The sequence below is a fragment of the Tachysurus vachellii genome, chromosome 8, assembly GCF_030014155.1.
Source record: "Tachysurus vachellii isolate PV-2020 chromosome 8, HZAU_Pvac_v1, whole genome shotgun sequence".
In the NCBI taxonomy this organism is placed as follows: domain Eukaryota; kingdom Metazoa; phylum Chordata; class Actinopteri; order Siluriformes; family Bagridae; genus Tachysurus; species Tachysurus vachellii.
Window position 1 is genome coordinate 17344071 of NC_083467.1, and position 22040 is coordinate 17366110.

General features: G+C 38.8%; 1 protein-coding gene across 9 annotated transcripts in view; it reads right to left on the reverse strand.

Annotated features, from left to right (window-relative positions):
* Positions 1–4133: 4133 nt before the first annotated feature.
* Positions 4134–22040, reverse strand: part of LOC132850263 (bromodomain adjacent to zinc finger domain protein 2B) — a 51970-nt gene continuing 34063 nt past the window's right edge. For 3 of the 9 annotated variants that reach the window (XM_060876661.1, XM_060876654.1, XM_060876655.1), the window contains 28 exons: positions 21934–21988; positions 21237–21345; positions 20465–20566; positions 19706–19916; positions 19273–19365; positions 18818–18879; positions 18433–18498; positions 17542–17607; positions 17292–17336; positions 17042–17074; positions 16112–16177; positions 15658–15798; positions 14964–15218; positions 13906–14129; positions 13739–13813; positions 13398–13629; positions 13186–13248; positions 12924–13068; positions 12151–12809; positions 11661–11880; positions 11403–11558; positions 10863–11023; positions 10496–10764; positions 6800–6935; positions 6443–6589; positions 5953–6236; positions 5474–5617; positions 4134–4943 (listed from right to left, as the gene is read on the reverse strand). In XM_060876661.1, the coding sequence (XP_060732644.1) occupies positions 4787–4943; positions 5474–5617; positions 5953–6236; positions 6443–6589; positions 6800–6935; positions 10496–10764; positions 10863–11023; positions 11403–11558; positions 11661–11880; positions 12151–12809; positions 12924–13068; positions 13186–13248; positions 13398–13629; positions 13739–13813; positions 13906–14129; positions 14964–15218; positions 15658–15798; positions 16112–16177; positions 17042–17074; positions 17292–17336; positions 17542–17607; positions 18433–18498; positions 18818–18879; positions 19273–19365; positions 19706–19916; positions 20465–20566; positions 21237–21345; positions 21934–21988 (4376 nt within the window). In that variant the 3' untranslated portion in view covers positions 4134–4786. The remainder of the gene's footprint in view (positions 4944–5473; positions 5618–5952; positions 6237–6442; positions 6590–6799; positions 6936–10495; positions 10765–10862; positions 11024–11402; positions 11559–11660; positions 11881–12150; positions 12810–12923; positions 13069–13185; positions 13249–13397; positions 13630–13738; positions 13814–13905; positions 14130–14963; positions 15219–15657; positions 15799–16111; positions 16178–17041; positions 17075–17291; positions 17337–17541; positions 17608–18432; positions 18499–18817; positions 18880–19272; positions 19366–19705; positions 19917–20464; positions 20567–21236; positions 21346–21933; positions 21989–22040) is intronic. The other 6 variants (XM_060876659.1, XM_060876663.1, XM_060876656.1 and 3 more) reach the window with 6 other exon arrangements.

Here is a 22040-nt window from a genome sequence, read left to right on the forward strand (position 1 = left end):
TCTGTAAATCTAATCACACGTGTAATAGTAAGTGTACAGACACTCGCATGGCCACAGCAGAGATGGTCTCAGTTCTAACATATGTAGCTGTAAATATCAGGAAATTAACGCAACAATTCTGTCAACTCATATTCATATTTTGATGGCAAACTCAAATATCTTAAATGTATAGCAGAAACAGTAGTATTGCAAATACACACCGAGGTGACTGTAGGTCCCTCCTGCAGATTAATACATAATTTAGAGGTTTATTTTGGGGTGTCACATCCTTCCACAGTGAGTGAGTCACACTGAGAGTGATAAACATGGGTGAAGTGAGAGAATGCAGGAGGTTTAGATTTAATGATGTGTTTACTGACATTTGACTCATGAGGGATCATGAGCAATTGATTTGATCACATATTCTCAATAATTTTTGAATTAAGCATTCACGGTTTTGATAAACAGACAATATGGAAAGATTTCAAATTTGCACGCTGTAAATGAGACTCAGTCAAGCTTTTTGCTATTTGGCCTCTTTAGAAGCTTGAGCAAGGGCTTTTTTTATCCAGAGAAAACAGGAAACTATGACCTAGATAAAAACAGGAAGTGGAGAGAGAATGTTCACTTGCTCTTTGCCCAACATAATATCCATAATGCTGACGAGTGGAAAAAGTGGAAAAAAAGAAGCTTGCTGCTTTTATTCACCAGGAGGGATATTCATGCTGATATCATGTGTTTCTGGATACACATAAAGTCTGTCATCATACAGTTTTAAAGTTTGCAACATTATTGGCAGATGAACACACCTGAAGGAGAACAATACCTGCTAGAATCTGTGTACATGAGAGCAGATTGCCAACCTTGCTATCCAAACAGCAAGCATAATAATACTCTCAGAAAGGCAGGCCAGTGTATGGGATAAGCATATGTTAAAGCAGATCCAGAATAATCAGAAACCCACAGTCTCTTAATAATAGCATGGATATACTGTATACAATGAAATAAATGTTGTCAAACAGAGAGACTATAAATTCTGCTTTCCAGTGCTTCAAGCTATTTTCAAGCAGCATTATTGTGGTTAAGTTCAAAGCCTTAATGCTGATTTAACAACACATTTTTAATAGTGTGTGTTAACCCATCATTCTACACATTAACTCTACACTATATGACCAAACCAAGACACCCATATAATGTGCTGGTTGAACTTCTCATTCCCAAGCCATGGACATTAATATGGAGTTGGTCCTCTGCTACATGAGAATGGATTTCAACTACATTTTAGAATGTGGCTGTGTGGGTCTTGTCTCTCTTCAGACACCCAAGCATTAGTAAGGATGAAGTGAGATGAAAGCTTGGCATACAGTCTGCACAAGGGAACGGCCATGCTAGAACAGTTTTGGATTATGTCCCTTAAACAGAGCGAAGAGAAATCTAAATGCCACAAAACACAAAGGCATTCTAGATCATTCTGCTCTTCAAACTTTGTAGCAACAATTGGGAAAAGGCCATCATATGGGTGTGTTTTTAACAATACTTTCCAATCCAACTTGGCTCTTTGTCCTCAGTTGTTACAGATTAATGTGTGAACACATCCTGCACAAGGCACAGCGATGTGTGTGGTTATGGATTAATTAAAGAAACTTGTTTCCCAGGTTCTGTGTTTCACCCAGCAAACTGCCAATCCAGAAGCTATGTAATGCTCTAGAGCAAAGGTTCCCAATCCTAGTCCTCAAGTATCTCCTGTCCTAAGTGTTTTCTTTGCTGTGAGACACATTACAACTTAGAAAGGAGTTTTAATTAGCTAATTACATCAATAACTCATTAGATTTGAGAGTAAACTAAAATATTCAGCACCCAAACTTCTAAAATGTTATTTTTATCAGGGCTTTTATTTTTAACATTTCATGTTCCACTGCACTTGAAAAGAAATTTTAGATAAAGCAAAATAGTTTAGAGAAATTTCCCATATTTACCTGGAATCCTACTTCTGTGCAAAATACTGCAGTATTTCAAGATGTTGGACTTCAACCTTATATTGCTATAATGCTCAGTTATTCTTCCCTCATTAACACTTGACTAAACAGATTTTTAGTTTTAAAGGTGTATGGCCAGTGAACCATGATGATGGACGCACCAAGACAATTTCCTTCTACATGTAAAACCCAGAGTTCTTGGCAATAAAAGTCATTCTGATTTATATATTTAATAGAAGAAGAGGTAAATGTTTGGGGCTGAAAATACCATCCATGCAGTAAAATTGTTCTGAGCAGCTCACTGAAGTGGGATGTGTGGATCTGTTGTTTTACCAAGTTTGCCTCATAATATTAATCTATTGGCGTAGAAGACAGTAAAATTAATTATAATGTTTTATTTAGTACAACAGAAAACCAAGAGCCAGACAGCCACTAACACACTAATGCCAACAGTCTCTAGCAGTGATTATATATAAGTATATAACATTCATTTATCCAATAATACAGATCCAGGTTCCCAGGTCAACCCCAGTTACTCTGTGTTTGGAGTTTTAGATGTTATTCTCAACCGTGTAGGTTTCCACAGCCCAATGGTTTATACACACACACACAGTGAACCATATAAGTGGACTGAGCACTCAAGTTTCTACTTTATAGTAAGTCAAAACCAGGATGTTGTCGCCTCCAGATTTAAGTCTCAGGATCCTCTGGTTCCACCATAAAACTGACCAAGATAAAGTGCTTACTGAAGATAATTGAATGGAATTAATATATCCATTTATCTTCTGTAACTGCTTTATTGTCATTTTTGACACAGTGGCTACAAGCAGCCTTTATGTCCAACAGGCAGAAATATAGTGTCAATACATGTGGCAGAAAAACATTAGTTCACACCTTTTAATGACCAATTTAATGACCTTTCTAGTATGTTCTATATGGAAGCAGCTTCAATCTAATTCTAGGCTTTAATTCCATTTAAGGATGCGAATCTGGGAGTTATTAGACATAGTGCTAAACTTGATGTTGGTTCTGTTGTCCCAGCTTTCTCATGTAATCATCAGGTTTGTTGATGGTGGCCCCGTAGGATGCTGGAGTCTCAGGGAGTCCTAGCATTTATGATACTTGTGCTGGTGCCATCAGTTATTTATAGTTTATTAGGCGGTCATGCCTAGGCCTGGTTTAGTCCCCTTGTGCACAGAGACAACATTAGAGCATGCATGGTCTTGACGCTGTAATTAGCTTTCGTTCTTGATCGTTCATCTCAGACTCATCTGCAGTTTTGGTTTACTCTTCCTCCATTCGGTACCCAAGCAGACTCACACATTCTTGCACACTAACACTGTACTGAGACACTGAATGTTCCAGTACCGAATGCACATTACCTTCCATATGATGTTAATAATGTATACTTGTGACTATGTGCAATATCTCCCACTATAACACTTTATGACTGCACACTTATTTATAGCTCTTAATATTCTTATGCTACAGTTGAACATTCTTAACTAGGAATGTTTAAAACACAACAAACATGAATCACACCCAAAACTGCTGCCATGACCTGTTTTATGTTCTTATCAAAACCCCCAGGTGAGTATCTGAAGTTCTTGCCTCTTAACCATAAAAATCCTAATATCTAGTGCGTCCCAGAAAAGATTTTTCCTCCTCGAGATTCAGCTGTAATGTGTTTTCATGGAGATTTGTACATGCTACGGTTGTCTCTATACATTGAGCAACAAGACCTATACCTGGATTTCTGTAAAGCTGCTTTGTTTCAGTTTTTATTATAAAAAAAGTGCTACATCTCATAACATTTTGCACCAACTTGAACTAAAAATAAAACTTCAAATAAAATGCACTGCTATGCGTCAAAACTCATGTCTACACATTAATGTCATGATCTTCCTTAATGCTATGCTTTTACTCTATGCTCCATGCCTAAACAACAACTCTATGGTTCAACCACACTTTACAACCCCACAGATAAATACTATACCGCAACACTACACGCTAATCTTCAATGCTTTACGGATTTAAACTTTTGTGTATTTTGGCATTTTGATTTAGTCCCAGAATGATCTCGTCTCCTTCTTTCTTATCTGTTTTGTTAAATTAAGATTTAGAAGTTACGCTACTTACAAAAAAAATTAAATAAAAAAAGAAATAATAAAAACAGAAAAAAATGACAAAGAATGTGTTTGCAGAATTGCACACATACATATTGTTAGACATGTAGACACCATGTACACACTTCTAATAGTCTCTGTTCTTCAATGGTCAAAACTTTTTTTTTTTTTGCTAAATCAGTTTTACAGCAATACTGTGATGGATTTCCTGGTACCATTAAAGCACCATAACAGTGTAAACATTTTTTAAATATATATATATATATAGATTTCAATAAAAAATGCTTTAATGCATTTTTAAAATGTTCTTCCTTTTCATAGAAAAAGAATACCAAATGAATTATAAATAAAAAATACAATACATTCACTACAATTGTAAAGTTTATATTAAAAAAAGAAAAAAAACAAAACAAAAAACATTGTATATTTTACAGAGTGGAAAGCTCTCATCAGTCCCAGCTGTAATTGATAAAAATTTCTGTAAAGAAACAGAATTTGTATTGCACTTGAAGAGACACCCTATTTTATCTGAAACCATATTTACACCATACCATATCAACATAAGGACTTGCTGAACTGCTGAATTAGTGTACAGCTCATTATGAAAACCAGTGACATGAGTTGGTAAAGGAACAATTTGAGTTCTTTCTTGATCACAGATTTCAAGCAGCAGGAGTCAGTTTTGTCAGCATCTTTTCAATCGGTTTAATTTAGTTGTTTCAAGAGCTCAGTCCATCTGCGCTGAAAAAATCTCCTCATACTGTGTCCTGCTCGTCCAATGTCTGAATCATCCTCATTGAACTTTTCACAGTTCTCAAAAACCAAGTTAACATCAATGATAAATGTCTCCAGGTTCAGGTATCTGAAAATGCAAATACATGCCTAATTAAGATAGCTCACTTAGACATTTCAAAAATAGGACCAGTGTTTAGCATCTGCTTCCTCACCAAACTTATTTTAGTAAAATTCAAGACCACAGTAAGTGAATTACAGCTGCTAAAGACAATAACTCCTTCAAAAGTTATACATAAGTAACTGTAGTCTATCCAACACCAAAAAAATCTTATTTTTTTCTACCTACCGTGAAACCTTATGAATAAAACCATAAATATATTTGACCAAAATGACATATGCCTCATGAATTCTATTTGCAGTCAGATAACACACATTTTCTCTTTTCACATGTAAAGGCAACTAGATTTAAATATGCTAAAACCTTACTTATGCTTGAAGTATATGCAAAAGTGACACACTCTGGGGAAAAAACTAGTTCTCAGATCTATATATAGAAGAAAATATAAACCTTATAATGTGAAGGTTTGTCGCAGGACACTATACAAGCATAATAATTGTTGCATTCAGTAATGGTGTTGTTTGTGCAGAGATACATACTGGTTGTTAGAGAGTTTGTCCTGTATGGTGGAGAAGTCCATGGGTTTCTTGATGACTTTGCGGTATCCAGGAACTGATTTGGGATTGACAGGCATCATAAATGGCCAGGCATCCTGATGAGTTTGCAGCTCTACCAAAAGCAATCTGCACAGTAATAACATGCACAACATTTCTGGTTAAGTTCTCAGTTATAAAGTATTTACATTTTATTAAATAGAGCACATTAAACACAATGTATATTGACCTAAGTGAGACAAAGACTCGATTTTATTTAACACACAGACACACACACACACACACACACACACACACACACAGACACACACACAGACACACACACACACAGACAGACACACACAGACACAGACACACACACACACACACAGACACACACACAGACACACACACACAGACACACACACAGACACACACACAGACAGGCTGATATGCTACCCATGTGTGAGTAAAGTGTCTGATACCTGCAGAGCTCCAAGTCTTTACTGTTGTCTCGGGTTGCTTTAGAAATGTGTGTTGCGCGGTCCTGTGTAGTGGTGTTGGTGCAAATGTTGTCCTCCATTTGTCTCTTTCTTTTCTCCTTTCCTCCTTTCTTGGGTGTGCTGCTGGCACTGGTGCTGGCTGTGTCATTCTCTGAGCCCTCTCCTGACACACAGGCTTTCTTGCTGCGTTTGGCTCCAGACAGTTTTTCACCCCCTCCACTGTTCCGACTGGCCTGCTTCTTACTCTTCTGAGGCGAGTCAGTTGCCTGCAGAGACAAAGTGATGATTATATTAAAATAAATAGGAGAAAAAAAATTCCACATGATACACTGATGTATTTTGAAAATAATTTTATGGTTCAGGTCACCAGCAGTGAACATTTTGTGTAAATCTGAACATCCGTTCATGCATCACGATTTTTCTTTTCTTTTCTTTTTTTTAGTATTTTTACTCAAAGGACTTCTTCCCTAACCTTGGCTATGCAGGCAGGGCAGAACCAATCTCCCTCGGGGATAGTAGTGATTTGGGGATTATGGCAGTACATGTGGCAGCCTTTATCACAGCCATCACACAACAGCAGCAGCTCTTCATTGTCCCCCTTCTGGCATAACTGGCAGTACTGACAGCAACGCAACACAACACAGCACTGACACTCAGCATCATCAGGGAACAAAGTAAAGCTCTTCCTGCCTTTCATAGATCCTACTTATGACTGCTATAATTGCCTTCATCTATTCTTTAACTGGGAAGAATTGCCAATTGGAATAAATGAATATTATTTTTTTCAGAACTACTGTGGACTGTTCCAGTGTATATGTATCTTCCTCACCACTTTCATGATGGATCTCTCCCATGCAATAGAGCGCTGTAACTGCTGCAGGCAGATTGAAAGCTGAGCACCACTACGCACTTCATGCAGGGCTTTCCTCCACAGCTTCATCCCTGGGGCCAAATCTTCTACACCTCTGTATGAGAAAAGCAAGGAGATTAATGCTCACTGAACAGAGAAAACATCCAAAGCCAATGCTCAGTCTGAATTACACTGCCCATATATATATTATTCTCAAAAGACAACAATATTGTTAGATACATTTGGTCCTTTCAGGTTCCTTTGAGCTGAGGCATCCGCAAGTCCAAAAAACACCCATGAATTATACCTTTACAGTATGCATGTACCAATACCTGTCGTACAGTGCATCCAGAAAGTATTCACTGCGCTTCACTTTTTTCATATTTAGTTCTACAAACAATAACCCATAATGACAACGTGAAAGAAGTTTGTTTGAAATCTTGAAAAAAAATCAGGTACATACGTACTCACAGCCTTTGCCATGACACTCAGTGAGCTCAGGTGCATCCTGTTTCCACTGATCATCTTTGAGATGTCCAACTGTTGTAAATTCAGTTGATTGGACATGATTTGAAAAGGCACACACTTGTCTATATAAGGTCCCACAGTTAACAGTGCATGTCAGAGCACAAACCGGGCCATGAATTGTAGACCTCCGAGACAGGATTGTATCGAGGCACAGATATGGGGATGGGTACAGAAAAAATTCTGCAGCGTTGGAGGTCTCAATGAGCACAGCGGCCTCAATCATCAATAAATGGAAGAAGTTTGAAACCAGCAGAACTCTTTATAGAGCAGGCCGCCTGGCCAAACTGAGCGATCGGGGGAGTAGGGCCTTAGTCAGAAAGGTGAGAACCTGATGGTTACTCTGACAGAGCTCCAGAGTTTCTCTGTGGAGAAAGGAGATCCTTCCAGAAGAACCATCTCTGCAGCACTCGGAAACCACTCCTCATTAAAAGGCACATGATGGCCCACTTGGAGTTTGCCAAAAGGCACTTGAAGGACTCTTAGACCATGATAAACAAAATTCCCTGATCTAATTAAACAAAGATTGAACTCTTTGGCCTGAATATTAAGTGTAATTTGTGGAGGAAACCAGGCACCGCTCATCAACTGGCCAATACCATCCCTACGGCAGGGACTGGGAGACTAGTCAGGATGGAGGGAAAGATGAATGCAGCAATGTATAAAGACAAACTTGATGAAAACCTGCTCCAGAGTGGTCTGGACCTCAGACTGGGGCAAAGGCTCATCTTCCAGCAGGACAATGACCCTAAGCACACAGCCAAGAGAAGGAGAAATTGCCCAAAAATAAGTGTGTTAAGCTTGTAGCATAATACTCAAAAAGACTTGTAAGGCTGTAAATGCTGCCAAAGGTGCTTCAACAAAATATTGAGCAAAGGCTGTAAATACTTATGTACAAGTAATTTCTTTTGTTTTTTATTTTTAATAAATCTTTCACATTGTCATTATGGTGTATTGTTTGAAGAGTTTTGAGGAATATAATGAATTTAATCCATTTTGGAATAAGGCTATGCATACTTTCCAGATGCACCGTATACTCTTATTTAGTATCCACAAAACTGACATCTCAGACAGATCATCAAAACCCCTGCCTTCTATTCAGGAGGATGCCGCATAAATAAGCAGAATTTTTGCAGTGTTTAAAGTTCAATTTGAAATAATCAGAGGCAAAATTTTCATTTCTGATTTAGGGAACAAGAGTTTTCGTTTTGTAAAACATGACAGACTAGCTAAAATGCCACTAAAGACCTACAGAGTAAAAGAGACATTTTCTAACTACTTTATCTTTTTAATGTCCGCTGCAATTGGAAAATTAAATATCAGAGACTTCAAAGCCTAGCCAAATGCCTGATAGTATTTATCAATCATCATGGCCAAGAACCAATCTTAGGCCATTCATGACCTTTGAATGACCTTCTTATAATACTAGTCAGCCACTGGATACCTGCTTTGCTCTTCTGAAGGCAGGATGCCATGAACCACACAAGTTTTTTTTTCTGGTGAGTATATCTTGTTCTGAATAGATTGTGGTAGCTAAAATGTTCAAAAGAGATGTTTTCCTGTTTACAATACAGTGATGCCTCGAGATACGAGTGCTCTGACATACGAATTTTTTGAGATACGAGCTGTGATTTGACCATATTTTTGGCTTGAGATACGAGCAAATTTTTGAGATACGAGCATCTGAGCCGCCGCCGCCGAAACAAAGATCCCCAACAACCACGTGTGCTCTGTTTCCCCCGCCGCGTCTCACTCGGTTAAAGCCGCCTTTCCACTGCACACGTCAAACGACGGCCGATAAACAGGAAGTCATTCATTTCCTATGGAGAGTCGCAAAGGCGCTGCGTGAGGTGACGACCATCTTCGGATCCGTAATTTTCGGATCCGTTAAAAATTTTTTTACTTGAGCGACTACACCGCATCTAATATGTCGACCGGACAGGTTTTTATTACAACGACCGGCATATGTTAGTGAGGAAAGAGTGACAAAAAGGCAAAAAGAAGTGAAGAGAAATGAATGTAAAGAAAACAGAAATTGTAGCAATTAAGTTCAGTTAAGTTAAGAGAATTTCAGTTCTGTCAGGACCACTTTGTCAAAAGAGAATTTATTAGATGATATGCATACAGTTAGTGTTGGCAGTATGGTTCTGTTCTGGGCAAGAATCCACGTGCCCGTCCGCATGCATGGACAGAGCGGAGAAAGCAGCGAAAATAGAATAGACCCCCGTATAACAGAACCACTAATCATGCATAGTATTAGATATGCTCGCTTACGCGCTTTTGGAAAGTAATAAATGAATGAATTGATAAATAAATAATTATTTAGAGAGGGAGAGGGAGAGAGAAAAATATGTGGAGATTTATGACGTAAACTGGTACAACGAACACAGGTTCCGGCATGGTGGTGTCGAGGTTGGAGGAGGGAGTTTAGATCACGGCAGCAGCGAAGCGCTAGAGCGGCTCTATGAATGGGAATTTAAATTGTCGGGTAATATGGATGTCGTAACCGGATTGGTGCGTGTCGTGGACAGCTGATAACAGCTGATGCACGCTTGATGACGTGGCCTGCCAGAACTCACGCAATGCTTGATTTAAGTTCCATTTAAGTGTAAACTAGCATTAAGAGTGTAAAGTAGCGAGTAAGTGAACGAACGCGAAAGTGTACATACGAGACAAAATTCCGCCTGTTTACTCCTCCCTCAACACCTCCGTGCGCATCTTCCGTAAAGTAAAACCAGTTTATTTTTTAACATTCTCTTTTATTACTGTATGTTTTTATACAATATTTGTCATTTATAAATACAGGTACTGTACATTTTTGAATATGAAAAATGTACAGTACCTGTATTTATAAATGACAAATATTGTATAATACATATTATATAGTCACGGAACGAATTAAACTCGTATCTCGAGGCATCACTGTATACCATTGTGATGCAATCAAATATAATGTGTAATTCATTCAAAGTGCAACTGCAAGTCATATACGCAGAGCAGTGAGAGAAGAGGAGACGAGAGGAAGCAGGTGGAAGAAGGAAGACCAGCCAGCATGGGTGGCAGGATCTCACTAGAGGGGAGGGGTGAAGGAGCAAGTGTACAGGCAAAGGAGTACAATTTTGGAGGCAACTAAGATGCTGGATGACCTACCCATCACAATCAGCATTAGCTGTTGTAGCTGGAGCCGGTATGCTAACTATACCCCGGTTATCCAGAGTGATCTGGATGGTGGTGCTTAAGGGACTCTTCAGGTACCTTCTCTCGATGTTCCGCTCGAGCTCGAACAGGTGTGCCACTGCGATGTCCAGTGGGTTATTGGCACGTCGCACAATGCCTGTGCTTTCATTCTTGCCTACAGCCTTGTGCTCGTAATAGAGCAGGTCTTCCCTCTTCGACTGTGGCTCTGTGGGCATCCAGCCCTGATCAACAGAAAAGATAGTAAAACATACTTAGGCACACAAGTGCCTATTTTGAGAATTGTTAAAAGACGGAAAAAAAAAAATTTAAAGCCATTTACTTTAACTTGTAGGCTGTAAGAGGTGACTCTGCGCTCCAGCTCTTCCACCTGTTGCAGCACAGCAATGTCCATATCCATTGCATACTCTTCAACACACCATCTCTGCACCGTCTCCTCACACACCTGACTCTGCTCCAGCTCACACACATCAATCACGGCAGCTATACACATACAGAGATCAAACACAGTGTCTACAAATCACCCAAAATCAGTGAGGTGTAATTTAGTTTTTTAAACACATAAGCTGTAATATGGAGATAAAAACTTGATCATATCAGCTGTAAATTGTTAAGATAGCAGATTAGTTAAAAGCGCAGTTACAAGAAACTGCAATTAGCAAGAAAACACTGACAAACACTTAAATCCCAACCTAGCCTGCACACCCCTTCCTTTAATCTATATATAGCTGTTAAGTTGCTGTTCAATACAAAAGGGCACAGTCAGAAATACATCAATAGAATACTCGATATAGCCACAAGAACAGCACAGCACTGCAACAAATGATAAATCATCTTTAATCGTCAGCGGTCATCAGTTTACCATCTTTGTTCTTGGCACAGACTTGCGTGAGGAACTCCATGTGTTTCTGGATTTGTTTCTGTAGGAGTCTTTCTCTGATCCCACGAGGGTGACAGGCACTCACTATATGGTTTAACTCTTCAGAACTGGACACCTTCCACCACCCTGTGCACATATCTAGAACATACACACATGGTACATGTAAGCTAGCATTCAAAACACATAAGAAAAATCTTTTACAGAAATCTATGAATGCAGTAATCATTGGAGCTCTCCTACCTTCTGGAATAGGCTGTGGGGAGGGTAAGTCCTGGCTTTTGGCCATTTCTAGAGCAGGGGATTTGTCAGTCAATGGTACTGGGGACTCACTTTGACTGGTGGCCACACTGCTGGTCAAGAGGGAGTCCCCTGGTCTTGTGAACATGCCCTTGAAGGACATATTTGCAGTCATTGCTTCAGGTTGCCAGAGAGGAAAACGCAGACCCATCATGTTTTTCACCTGTAAAAAAACAAAACAAAAAAGGAATACACACTTCAATAACAGTTCACAGTTTCCCCAACCCAACAATTCCATGATGTCATCTTAGAGAGAGAGAGAGAGAGAGAGAGAGAGAGAGAGAGAGAGAGAGAGAGAGAGAGAGAGACCACCAGTACCAGTTTACAACTAATTGGCATAGAATTGAGAAAATTCTTATTCTGTCTACTTTAACTTTTGTTGCTGTCATTTTCTCATTTGCTTGTGTAAATGCAGGTTAAACAGCACACATACCTGAAGTTCTTTTATCAAAACATTACTGACTGATGCAGTAGCAAAGGTGCTGAGAGAAGAGGTGGTGTTCTCAGTATTGCTGGAGAAAGCAGAGGTAGACTGGCTCATGCTGTTGCTGGTGACAGGTGATGAGGCTTTGGCACTGCAGGATGATGGATTTGGAGAACTGGTTGTTAAAGAAAACTTGTCACATGGTGAACGTGGCAGTAGGCTGAACCATTGAGAATGCTTCTCTACCAGAGTCCTATAGAGTAGGTCACTATGTAGAGGATGCTGCAAGATGTCTACATGGCCAGGGCTTAGTAAATAATTGCTGACCTCAGATTTTATTTCCTGATTTATGTTCATAGGGAGGCTGTTGGGTAACATTGCTGAAGCGTTTGTAGGCAAGTGAGGAACAGTGGAATTTACGCCTTGAGGATCACTGCCCGAATTCTTCGCGACCTCAAGCAGTTTGCTGAGTTTGGAAAAAGAACTTGGCTTCTGCAGGAACAGATTGAACAAGCCATTCTCCTGCTGTAGATCCTGAGAGGAATTTTCATGCTTTGTCTGTGGGCTGTCATATGGTTTTTTAGCTGGTACCTCTGTGGGTTCCTCTTTCACTGAAATCCACGGAGTACTCTGCAACCTCCCAGATTCTTGCTGAATCCCTTGTGGATCTGGAAAAAAACAGAAAAACAATTATTTTTTTATTTAGTTGTTTCATTATTTTAATTGCCAGTGTGCGTTGTAGATGAAGTAAACATTAAGAATAAAAGATGCGTTATTCTTACCCTCTTTACTCACTGTACTCTCTACAAACACGCCTCCACACTGAGGAAGGGCCCAGTAGCGCCTCTTATAGCGATCCTGTCCTAGCATCATCGATTGCAGGGAGTGTGACGATTCAAACAGTTTACGCCGGATCAGAAGCTGTTGCTACATTAACAACAAGAGGACAAGTGTTGTCATTCAAATTATGTAGTGCATCTTTTACCATCAAATGAAGCCAACTAATAATAGTAATAATACTTTTACTTGTTTGTGAGCACTTACCTTGGTTAATTTCTCAATATGCTTCTCTAGCTCTTCTACACTGGTTGTTTGATCCTCATCATCCTGAACAAACATACAAACAGCTATTCAAATGAAACAGACAGCAGTCTAATGTTTACAACACCACCACAAACTATGTAAAGAAAACTGTTAGATAAATGATGAGTCTCAATTTGCTATCAGAGCCACTTGTATCACATGCTTCTACATACCTCCTCCTCACATGTCTCTGTTTTCTTGCGTTTCTTCCCTCCATCTTCCTCTTCATCATCATCCTCCTCTCCTTGATCATAACTATCATCCTCCTCATAATCATCTTCCTCAATGCTTCCGACCTTTCTCTTGCGCTTGTGACCAGGGGTAGGTGCTCCTAAAGCCTGGCTTTCTTCGCCTCCTACGCTGCCTTCACGCTTCCCGGTCCGCTTAGCATAGATGCCTCTCAGTCTACACACACAATTATATCCTAATGACTTACATGTGAGCTGATGGTCATTTCACACTGAATCAAAATCTTCAGTTAATCAAAACTAAATAACTCCTGTGTACAACTTACTTGCGAAGGCTACTCTCAATTATGCATTTTTCTCTCCGTAGGTTTGTCATATGCTCAATACTTTTGTCAATTTCCCTGTCAACCAGAATAAAAACATTTAAATGTACTATCACACTATCATTTTTTGGGTCTTTTAATAGTATATGTAAAATGTAAGAAGTGCTTACGCAACCACACTCCTGCTGCTGGCCAGCTCATTGACCAAGAAAGCCATGATGGAGGCTTTCTGAGTGGGGGTGTGAGCCTGAAAGCCTTTTGTCTTTAAACTTTCTACCAGTGGTGAGAGGTCCGTCTGACTGCAGTGAGCGGCCATGTAGATCTGCAAAATCTCTGACATGTTCTCCCGGTTTATCTCCACACTGGAAACATGCTCACCAAGAGCTGTTTTAACCTACAATACAACGTTCATAAAAGAATACATTCAGCGAGTAAAGTGACAATAGCTAAAATACTTATTTAAATATGTTTATGAAATGCTGTTTATTCAGTATTTCCAGAAAGATCCATTATTGTTCTCGTCTTGATTCATATTGACAAATAATGTCTTATGGTGCCTAGCTAAAGCACGCTATAAAATAATGTGGCAAATTAAAGATACAGCTGCTTTTTGTCTGATAATATGGCAGTATTTATAGAATCCAGCATTTACAAAAAAGGTTGTTTCAAACTTCCTCTCTCCTCATGAGTATCTGCAATCTGATGTGTAATTTGAGCAATGGTATAGTTGCAACTTATGACTTGTTAAGATCATTAAAGTTTACCAGGTTGTCTCTATGTAAGGTTATAAATGTATTATAGTTAGTATCATTCCAGACATGTCCTCTCTATGGTTAAATATTGGCTCAGTTTCCTAATGGTATAGCAACATTTGTCATTGTCTTGCTGCAGCTGTATTGTTCCTGCCATGATGTCTGATGTGTACAATCTTATCACATATGCCATCCTCTTGCATCCTATGCATCTTCTTGCACCCATATACTTATGCCTTTATGTCCCTGAATATTGCAATCACTATTCTGCTGCACATAATTAAAAGAAAGGATCTCTTTACATATTATCAATTTAATCCAAACTACATTACTTCTTCAAAGCTCCCATTGTATAGTGAGTTAGCTCCAATAAGATTATGAAGAATAACATTATTTCTTATGGCACTGTTGGTGTGAGAGGCACAATTTGATTTGAGTCCCATTTAATGAGTGGGCTGCGTGCACATCTTCCTCACCATTGATCCTGGTGGAAAGCCTGGATCACACACTGCAGTAGAGAGAAGGCCTATGAGCAGATCCTGCATCTGAGCTGCACTGGGGCTCAGGTTGAGGAGTCCTGCCTGCAGCATGTGAAGGGTGGGCAGCTTAATACTGCGGTCCAAACGCAGCACCTTCCCAAAGCAGCGCAGGAACTGCATCACCATCAGACAGTCCCCAAAACAGCTATCTGGTAACAGAAGACCTGGTAACCGCGACAGCTCTGGCAGAGCCTAGAAGGGATGATAGGGTGAAAAGGAAGTGGGGATTATTTTATAAGCTACACCCACATGTTTAGAATCACCCACAATATGTTCAGCTTGCTATTGATACACAGCTTGTTTTACACTGCCAACTTTCCCTTCAAAAAAGCAAATTTAAACTACTGCCAGATTTTATTCATTTATCCAGTATTATTAAGGATCATCTATTAAGCTGTAGTATGTTCTGTTGCCACTAGATGGCAATGTGGTCACGCAAATTTCACAGACCTGTATGGACTGTACGAAACAGGAAGCAGGTAAAGTAACAGAGGATGCAGTTGAAGAACAGAAAACAGAAATCTCCAAATGGATGAGTCATAAACCACCCATACAAATTAAAAAAAAAATTGTAAGATATTGAATTGTACATTTCTGGACAACTAAGGAGTGGCATTGATGGCACAATTACCTTCTGATCTGGCAGACACAGGTCTTCATTGGGTTTGTTCAGCTCTTTAACCATCTCTAGCTCCAGTCGTCTGAGCTCCAGTTTACGCTCTTTGTTTAGCCGTTTCTCATCTCTCTTCTCCTGCTTCAGCCGTTCCCGTTCCTGTAGCCAGAGTACACAAGAGACAACAGTCTGTAGTCAAGAGTCATTACTATTCAAACTGGCATGTTGAATGTAAATTAATCAAGGAATGACTTTATACTTTTAATCAGAGTTCATACACTTTGGAAATGAGAGACAGATTGTGAGACTAAGTGACAGACAGTTGTGAGGACAAGGGTTAATTGTATGTTATCTTAGAGCACACTAGAACAGAAAGGAAAGGAAAGAGCTGCTTCTAATTTCCTGTGTTGCCGAACAAATGTATGTTATTTTAGGTACCAAAACAATAATCAATGCATAATTGCTGACATACCTCAGCTCTCTTCCGAGCCTCCATGACTTTTATCAGCATCATGTGCTGCTTTCGCCTCTCCCGCTCCTACAACACAACAAAACACTCCATTTACCATCACACAGATAAACATAAATGCATGTATGCCATGACTTAGCAATAAAGTACAAAAATAAATACATGAAAATGAAAACAAGACAATTAAGATTAGCTCAAGCACAGGAAAGCTAAATCGAGTGTAACAAATGAAAAAGAATAAAGCAACAGGGAGATGTTAAGATGTACAGTGCACTGTATGGAAGCAGTATTGCTAAGATGTCAAATAAAAGCATATATGCAAAGCCAGTACTGATCTGCAACATCTGTCACTAAAATGCAGAAACTGTTTTTGGTTCAGACCAAGTATTATTCATTACACATGCTGTCCTATAGCGCACAGTCAGCTGAACAAGGGAGGGAGATGAGGGAGAATCCTTCACAATTAGTACTGTGTCCTTCCTCACAGTTGTTTAACAAAACATGTCACTCAAACTGGTTGGACATTAAACTGATTTGATAGTAGAATTACTTTACATAGAATTTCTCTACTTGCACAAGCTGGTTTATTCCTTTAGGATTTGTAAGTTGTAGAACTGTAAGAGAGACATTTTAGAAAAACTAGAACAATATCAGTTATTAAAAGTGTAAATACAAACGTACTGGATTATTTAATTAAAAAATTTTTTTACTGGTCAATAAAAATCACTGTGTCTTGGTAATACTTCTTGATCACTCTGCAAGAGTATGTTCACTATTTCTCTCTCCCTGGCACAGCCAGAAAACGTACAGTATGTAACATGAGACCCATGCAACGGAAATGTAGGCACGATAGCAGCCTGCTTACGCATTACAAAATGTTCAACCACATCACAAAGTCACAACGTAGTGGGAGATGTACAAAAGTAAACATACCCATACCATTTCTAGTCTATGCCTCTCCAATTCCTGCCAGAAAGAGTTGGCAACGAATTAAGAGAGAGACAAAATGACATTTAACCACCTTCATGAGCAGTTCCCAAAGCAGGCAGTACAACAAATACCACAGAAGTTTAAAGAACAAGCACCGAATCATAGAAGATATCCAAGGGAGAGTCACAGAACAATGTTTCTGATTAAGCTGCCCTTTAATGCAGACACTAGCTGAAAACCTGTTAGTGCATACCTGTTGCTTTAGAATGAATGCCTGTTGCCTGCGCAGTTCCTTCTCCTGAATGCATGCACGCACACACACACAGAGTTAAAAGACAAGTGACAAAATAATTTGGCTACACATATAAATGTGTGTGTGTGTGTATGTATAAGTGTAGCGAAGTGGAAAGACAGTAGTTACAAAGGGCTGTAGTCTGTAATGTTAATATAACACACACACACACACACACACACACACACACACACACACAAATCTCCATCACCTTCATTCGTTTCTCAGCTTCTAATGTTTTTGCATTGATGGCCTCCTCCTTCTTTTTCCTTTTTGCCTAAAAAACAAATCAAGATGTTTTATCAATCAGGCTAAATAGAAATTAAGTGCTAATCTGGCTTTAGTGTTTACTGCTTATTTCATAGTAAATCTAATCATACAGATGGCATGGATTATTTTTAACCTTTACATTCTGAACTGATAGACCAATCATAGATCATCATTTTATTCTTCAATAATATTTACTGTAAATGGACTTATGCCCAGAGAAAAATGTACTTATGGTGATTTTGGATGTGTGTTTCTATTTCACAATACATTTAAAATACTCTGGGTAGTTGGGAAATTTTCCAAAGTTGTTAATATTAGAGATGCGGTCTTCCTGTTTTGTGTGGGTGAGGATACTGAACTCCTTTATGCAGAATTGGCTGATTAATATTACAAACACACTCGAGGTCAGAAGCCAGTCGCTCTTTCAGCCCATTAACTTGAACATGACAAAACACTTCAATAAATTTAAAGAGAAGCATAACAGAGAAACTATAATTAGGTTTAGATTTAAATTTGTAATTGCATGTTTTATAAGTGGCTTTTAATGTGGCTTATCAAGTGTGACATCTTCACACTATGGGCAACAAAACAGCAGACAATTCTGAGCTTGTTTTCAAAATTTCTTTTAAAATCCCTTATAAAAAAAAGTTTAGAGTTTAGAGTATACGGTTTTTTTTTATCAGTAGTAAAAATTTTACGTTTATTTTATTTAGTTTTAAAGCTTCTTGTAGGCTTTTAGCTTTATCATTTCTGTGATTAGTCTCTTGTGATGTGCATTAGATATCAGATCTGGATCATAGTTCAGCTTCACTACAAATGTGTATATTTTTACCTCAAGTATTTGCTGAGCTCGAAGCTCCTTCTCAAGACGAATTTGTTCAAGCCTCCTGACCTTCTCCTATTAGGGAGAGATGGAGAGTGAACATGAAAAGACATGAGAGCAAAAACAAGACCAAGATCTAGTAGCTGATATTGACTTTGTTTGCGTCTGTGTTTACCCAACAGGAAACTGTTCAATTTGTAACTTTGATTTTAAGGGCAAAAACCCCCAAAATGTGCATCACCCAACAAATAATAAACCACTCTAAAAACATACTCAGAATACAACCAGAGTTCCACTAATAACAAATAACAGTATAAGGCTAGTGCAGGCTGCATGTTGCTATGGGTTTACATGTGTTTCTTCTGAGAGATGGTGGTGTGTACAGTAGCTCTACCTGCTGCTTTAGAATCTTCAGCTGCTCTTTCTGCTTGCGTTTCTCCTCTGCTGCCAGCAGGGCTGAAATGACATAACTCATGCTTAGACATTGTTCCAGTGCCACAGATTAAGCTGTGATTAACTAGATTTAAAGATTTATTTTGACTTGGAGGTTTTGCAAAATCACACAGTGTTATATTGAGAGAGCGCGCGAGCCAAAATGTCATTTGAACACAAGTAAACAGGGAGAATGTAGGAGGTTTGGATTTAAATCTGGAAATGAGTAACTTGTGCAGGGATGTCTGATTTAAAAAAGATTATCTGAATCTCAGGGGCCACACACAACACACACACACAGACACACACTCACGGATTATAAGCAAGCATACTGTTTACACAAAAGGATTTCAAATTACATGCTTTGTTGAACTTTCAGTACAAAATATGTCCAAATGCACAATATAATGGGTTTACCTTTTTGTCTTTTGGCCTCTTTAGCCGCTTGTGCAAGAGCCCTTTTTTCCAACTTTCGCATCATCTTTATCTGAGCAGCCTGTCGTGCAATCTCTGACCCACAGAAAACAGGAAGTGGAGAGTTAATGTTCAGTTGCTCTTTGCTGAACATAATGCTCAAAAAGCTTATAATACAGGAAATATGCTGTTTTGCCTAATGGACTTGAACATGTGTGTATTTTAATGATAAGTGTTACTAATGGCTTTAACTGCACAATATCCATCTTTATTTTACAAATGATAGTAAAGTAAAGCACAAAATACAGATGCATGTTATTTTTAAATATCCTGTCTTTACAGATTGAGCACCCTTATTTTACCATTTTAAAAGAGCTCTAAAGTGAGCAGAATGCTTTCAAAATCCTGAGAGCAACTGAAAAAGGTGGAATCTTACCCTGTGCCTCCAGTTTCCGCTGTAGTTTAATCAATGTAGCATTAGCCGCCTCAGTCTCACCCACACTAGGTGGTCGTCTTTTTCCTTGGTGAGAATGGAAGGGATCGTCAGTACATCGGAGCTCCAGACTCTTAGGACGTCCTCTATGTGCCTCCATTGCTAAGGTGTAAGGAACAACCTCGTCCTCTTTCAGCAAGCACCACTGCAAACCCTGGATATTTGCAGGACATAAATCACCCCACAAAACACAAATCAGCATTGTAAGAACGACACTGCATGCGAAACAATTCATTCTATAGTTAATAATAGGGCACACCATTTTTAAAAACGTCATCGTTTAAAAACAAACTTGTCAAGCTTCTGGTCAAAAATCTTTCATTTTTATCCCCCCACCTGCATTCTGGCTTGTATAACATTTTGCCCATTAATCTCCAGTTTCCACAACCTCCACTTCTGCAACTGCCAAACTGTTTGTTAGCAAGAACTAGTAGCTAATCCTAATTGTGTTAATGATACAGAAGGAAAAAGCTGACCTGCTTTTAGTGGCCTGTTTGGATAAGAGGTTATTTCATATTACTTCAGAAAGCACTGTTTCCTGTTCTGCTATTTTTTTAAAATTGCATAACTCCTGTTTAACTGTAAATGTGCTCACACGTACAAGATTACAACATAATTTTCCTTATAATAATAATAATATACCAAATAATATTCCTTAAGACTGAAATGAGAGCAGTGAATAATAAATGTATAGTAAATCACCTCAGGTCCTTCTCGAGCTTCATAGAAGTTGCCAACCCTTATTTTAGCGCTGAAGCTAAAATGGTCACGTGTGATTTCACTTATTCCATTCCTTGCTAAGTACTAAAAACATACAAGAGAGAGACAGCATAAGGAAAACCTTTCCAAAGTACCTACATTTACACAGATTATATAAACCGCAAATCCAGTTTATGGGGGATTTTATCACAGTTTATATCTCAAATTTGCTTGACCATATCGTGTTTTAAATAAATAAATAAATAAACAAACATCATAAAGCACTGACAGACAATAGTGCCAGAAGTAATTGAAAGCTCATGTTTATATTTATGTATTCATTAAAATGTTATAATTCTCCACAAACTCATACTAATAAATACATAAAAAGGTGTTATTTAACAACATGGCACATATAATCAAATAATCAGATCGCTTTTGTTATATATAAAAGGAGTCCCTGTTGTCAGTGATGTGCAAAAGCAATGCATTTTATAAGTAAAGACAGAGACAGAAAAGAAAGGCTGTTGAAGGAATGACAGTTTATAGCTTATAACATAAGTGGTACCAGAAAATATTATCTCTCCCAGAAATTCCTCAGCATTAATTGGAGACAAATGTTCTTGTATAAAAACAAATAAAACACTTCAGGATTTGCGGTCACAGTAAAAATTAGTACTTTCTAATGCAAGATGAAGTGAGCTCAGGAACTTCAGATATCAGGGTCCCGCCAGAGCTTGTAAATAAATCACTCTCCATCAGGACTGATACTTACCTTCGTAACGTCTGGGTACTGTTTGAGTTTTTTTCCACAAGGAGCATAGTAGGCCACTTCTCCCTGCACGCGTCCACAGATATTACTTATGCGGGTTTCTCTTTTCCACCTAAAAAGCATTGAACTGATTTAGAACTGCACTGGTGACAATACTTACACATGCATACACAATGACTAAGTAATCACAATAATTTGTCTTCTTCTACCTGCCTAGACTGTCTTAGTGAAGGTTTTATTCACTCACACAATTCACTTACAGAAGCCTGGCACAACTCAGACCAGTTATTCAAATGAGGTGCAGCAGGCTTGGCCAGCTGTGAGTCACACACTGGAACACTCCAGAGACCTGTAGTCACTGTCTCAGTGCCAACACACTCCATCATGGGAGGTAGCATGGATGGATGGATGGGTGGAGGAAGGACAGAAGCCAGAAACAGTGGCGCTTTCTTCTTTTTCCTCTGGACAGGTGCCATGGCTTTAGTCAAGCAAGTCTGAGCCTGACTTAAGTGGATCATCGGCTGAGACTATACCCTTCCTACTTTTGTTAGCTTTTGCTTGGCTTTTAATTTTCTCAACCAAGCACACACACATTTATTCATGAACTGACCTCCTTCTACTGTGCTATCAGTCTGCCTTTTGACACCAAGTGTAAAAAAGCTGTATTGCATTCAAAATATAAAGTGACTAGATATCTCACCCGTGTTCGAGAGGCCTACGTAGTGCCTGCTCATCTGTCACTCTTCTTCTCTTTGCTGAAAGTAAAACAACCAGCAGTAATGAGTTGATCACAATCAATTGATATTG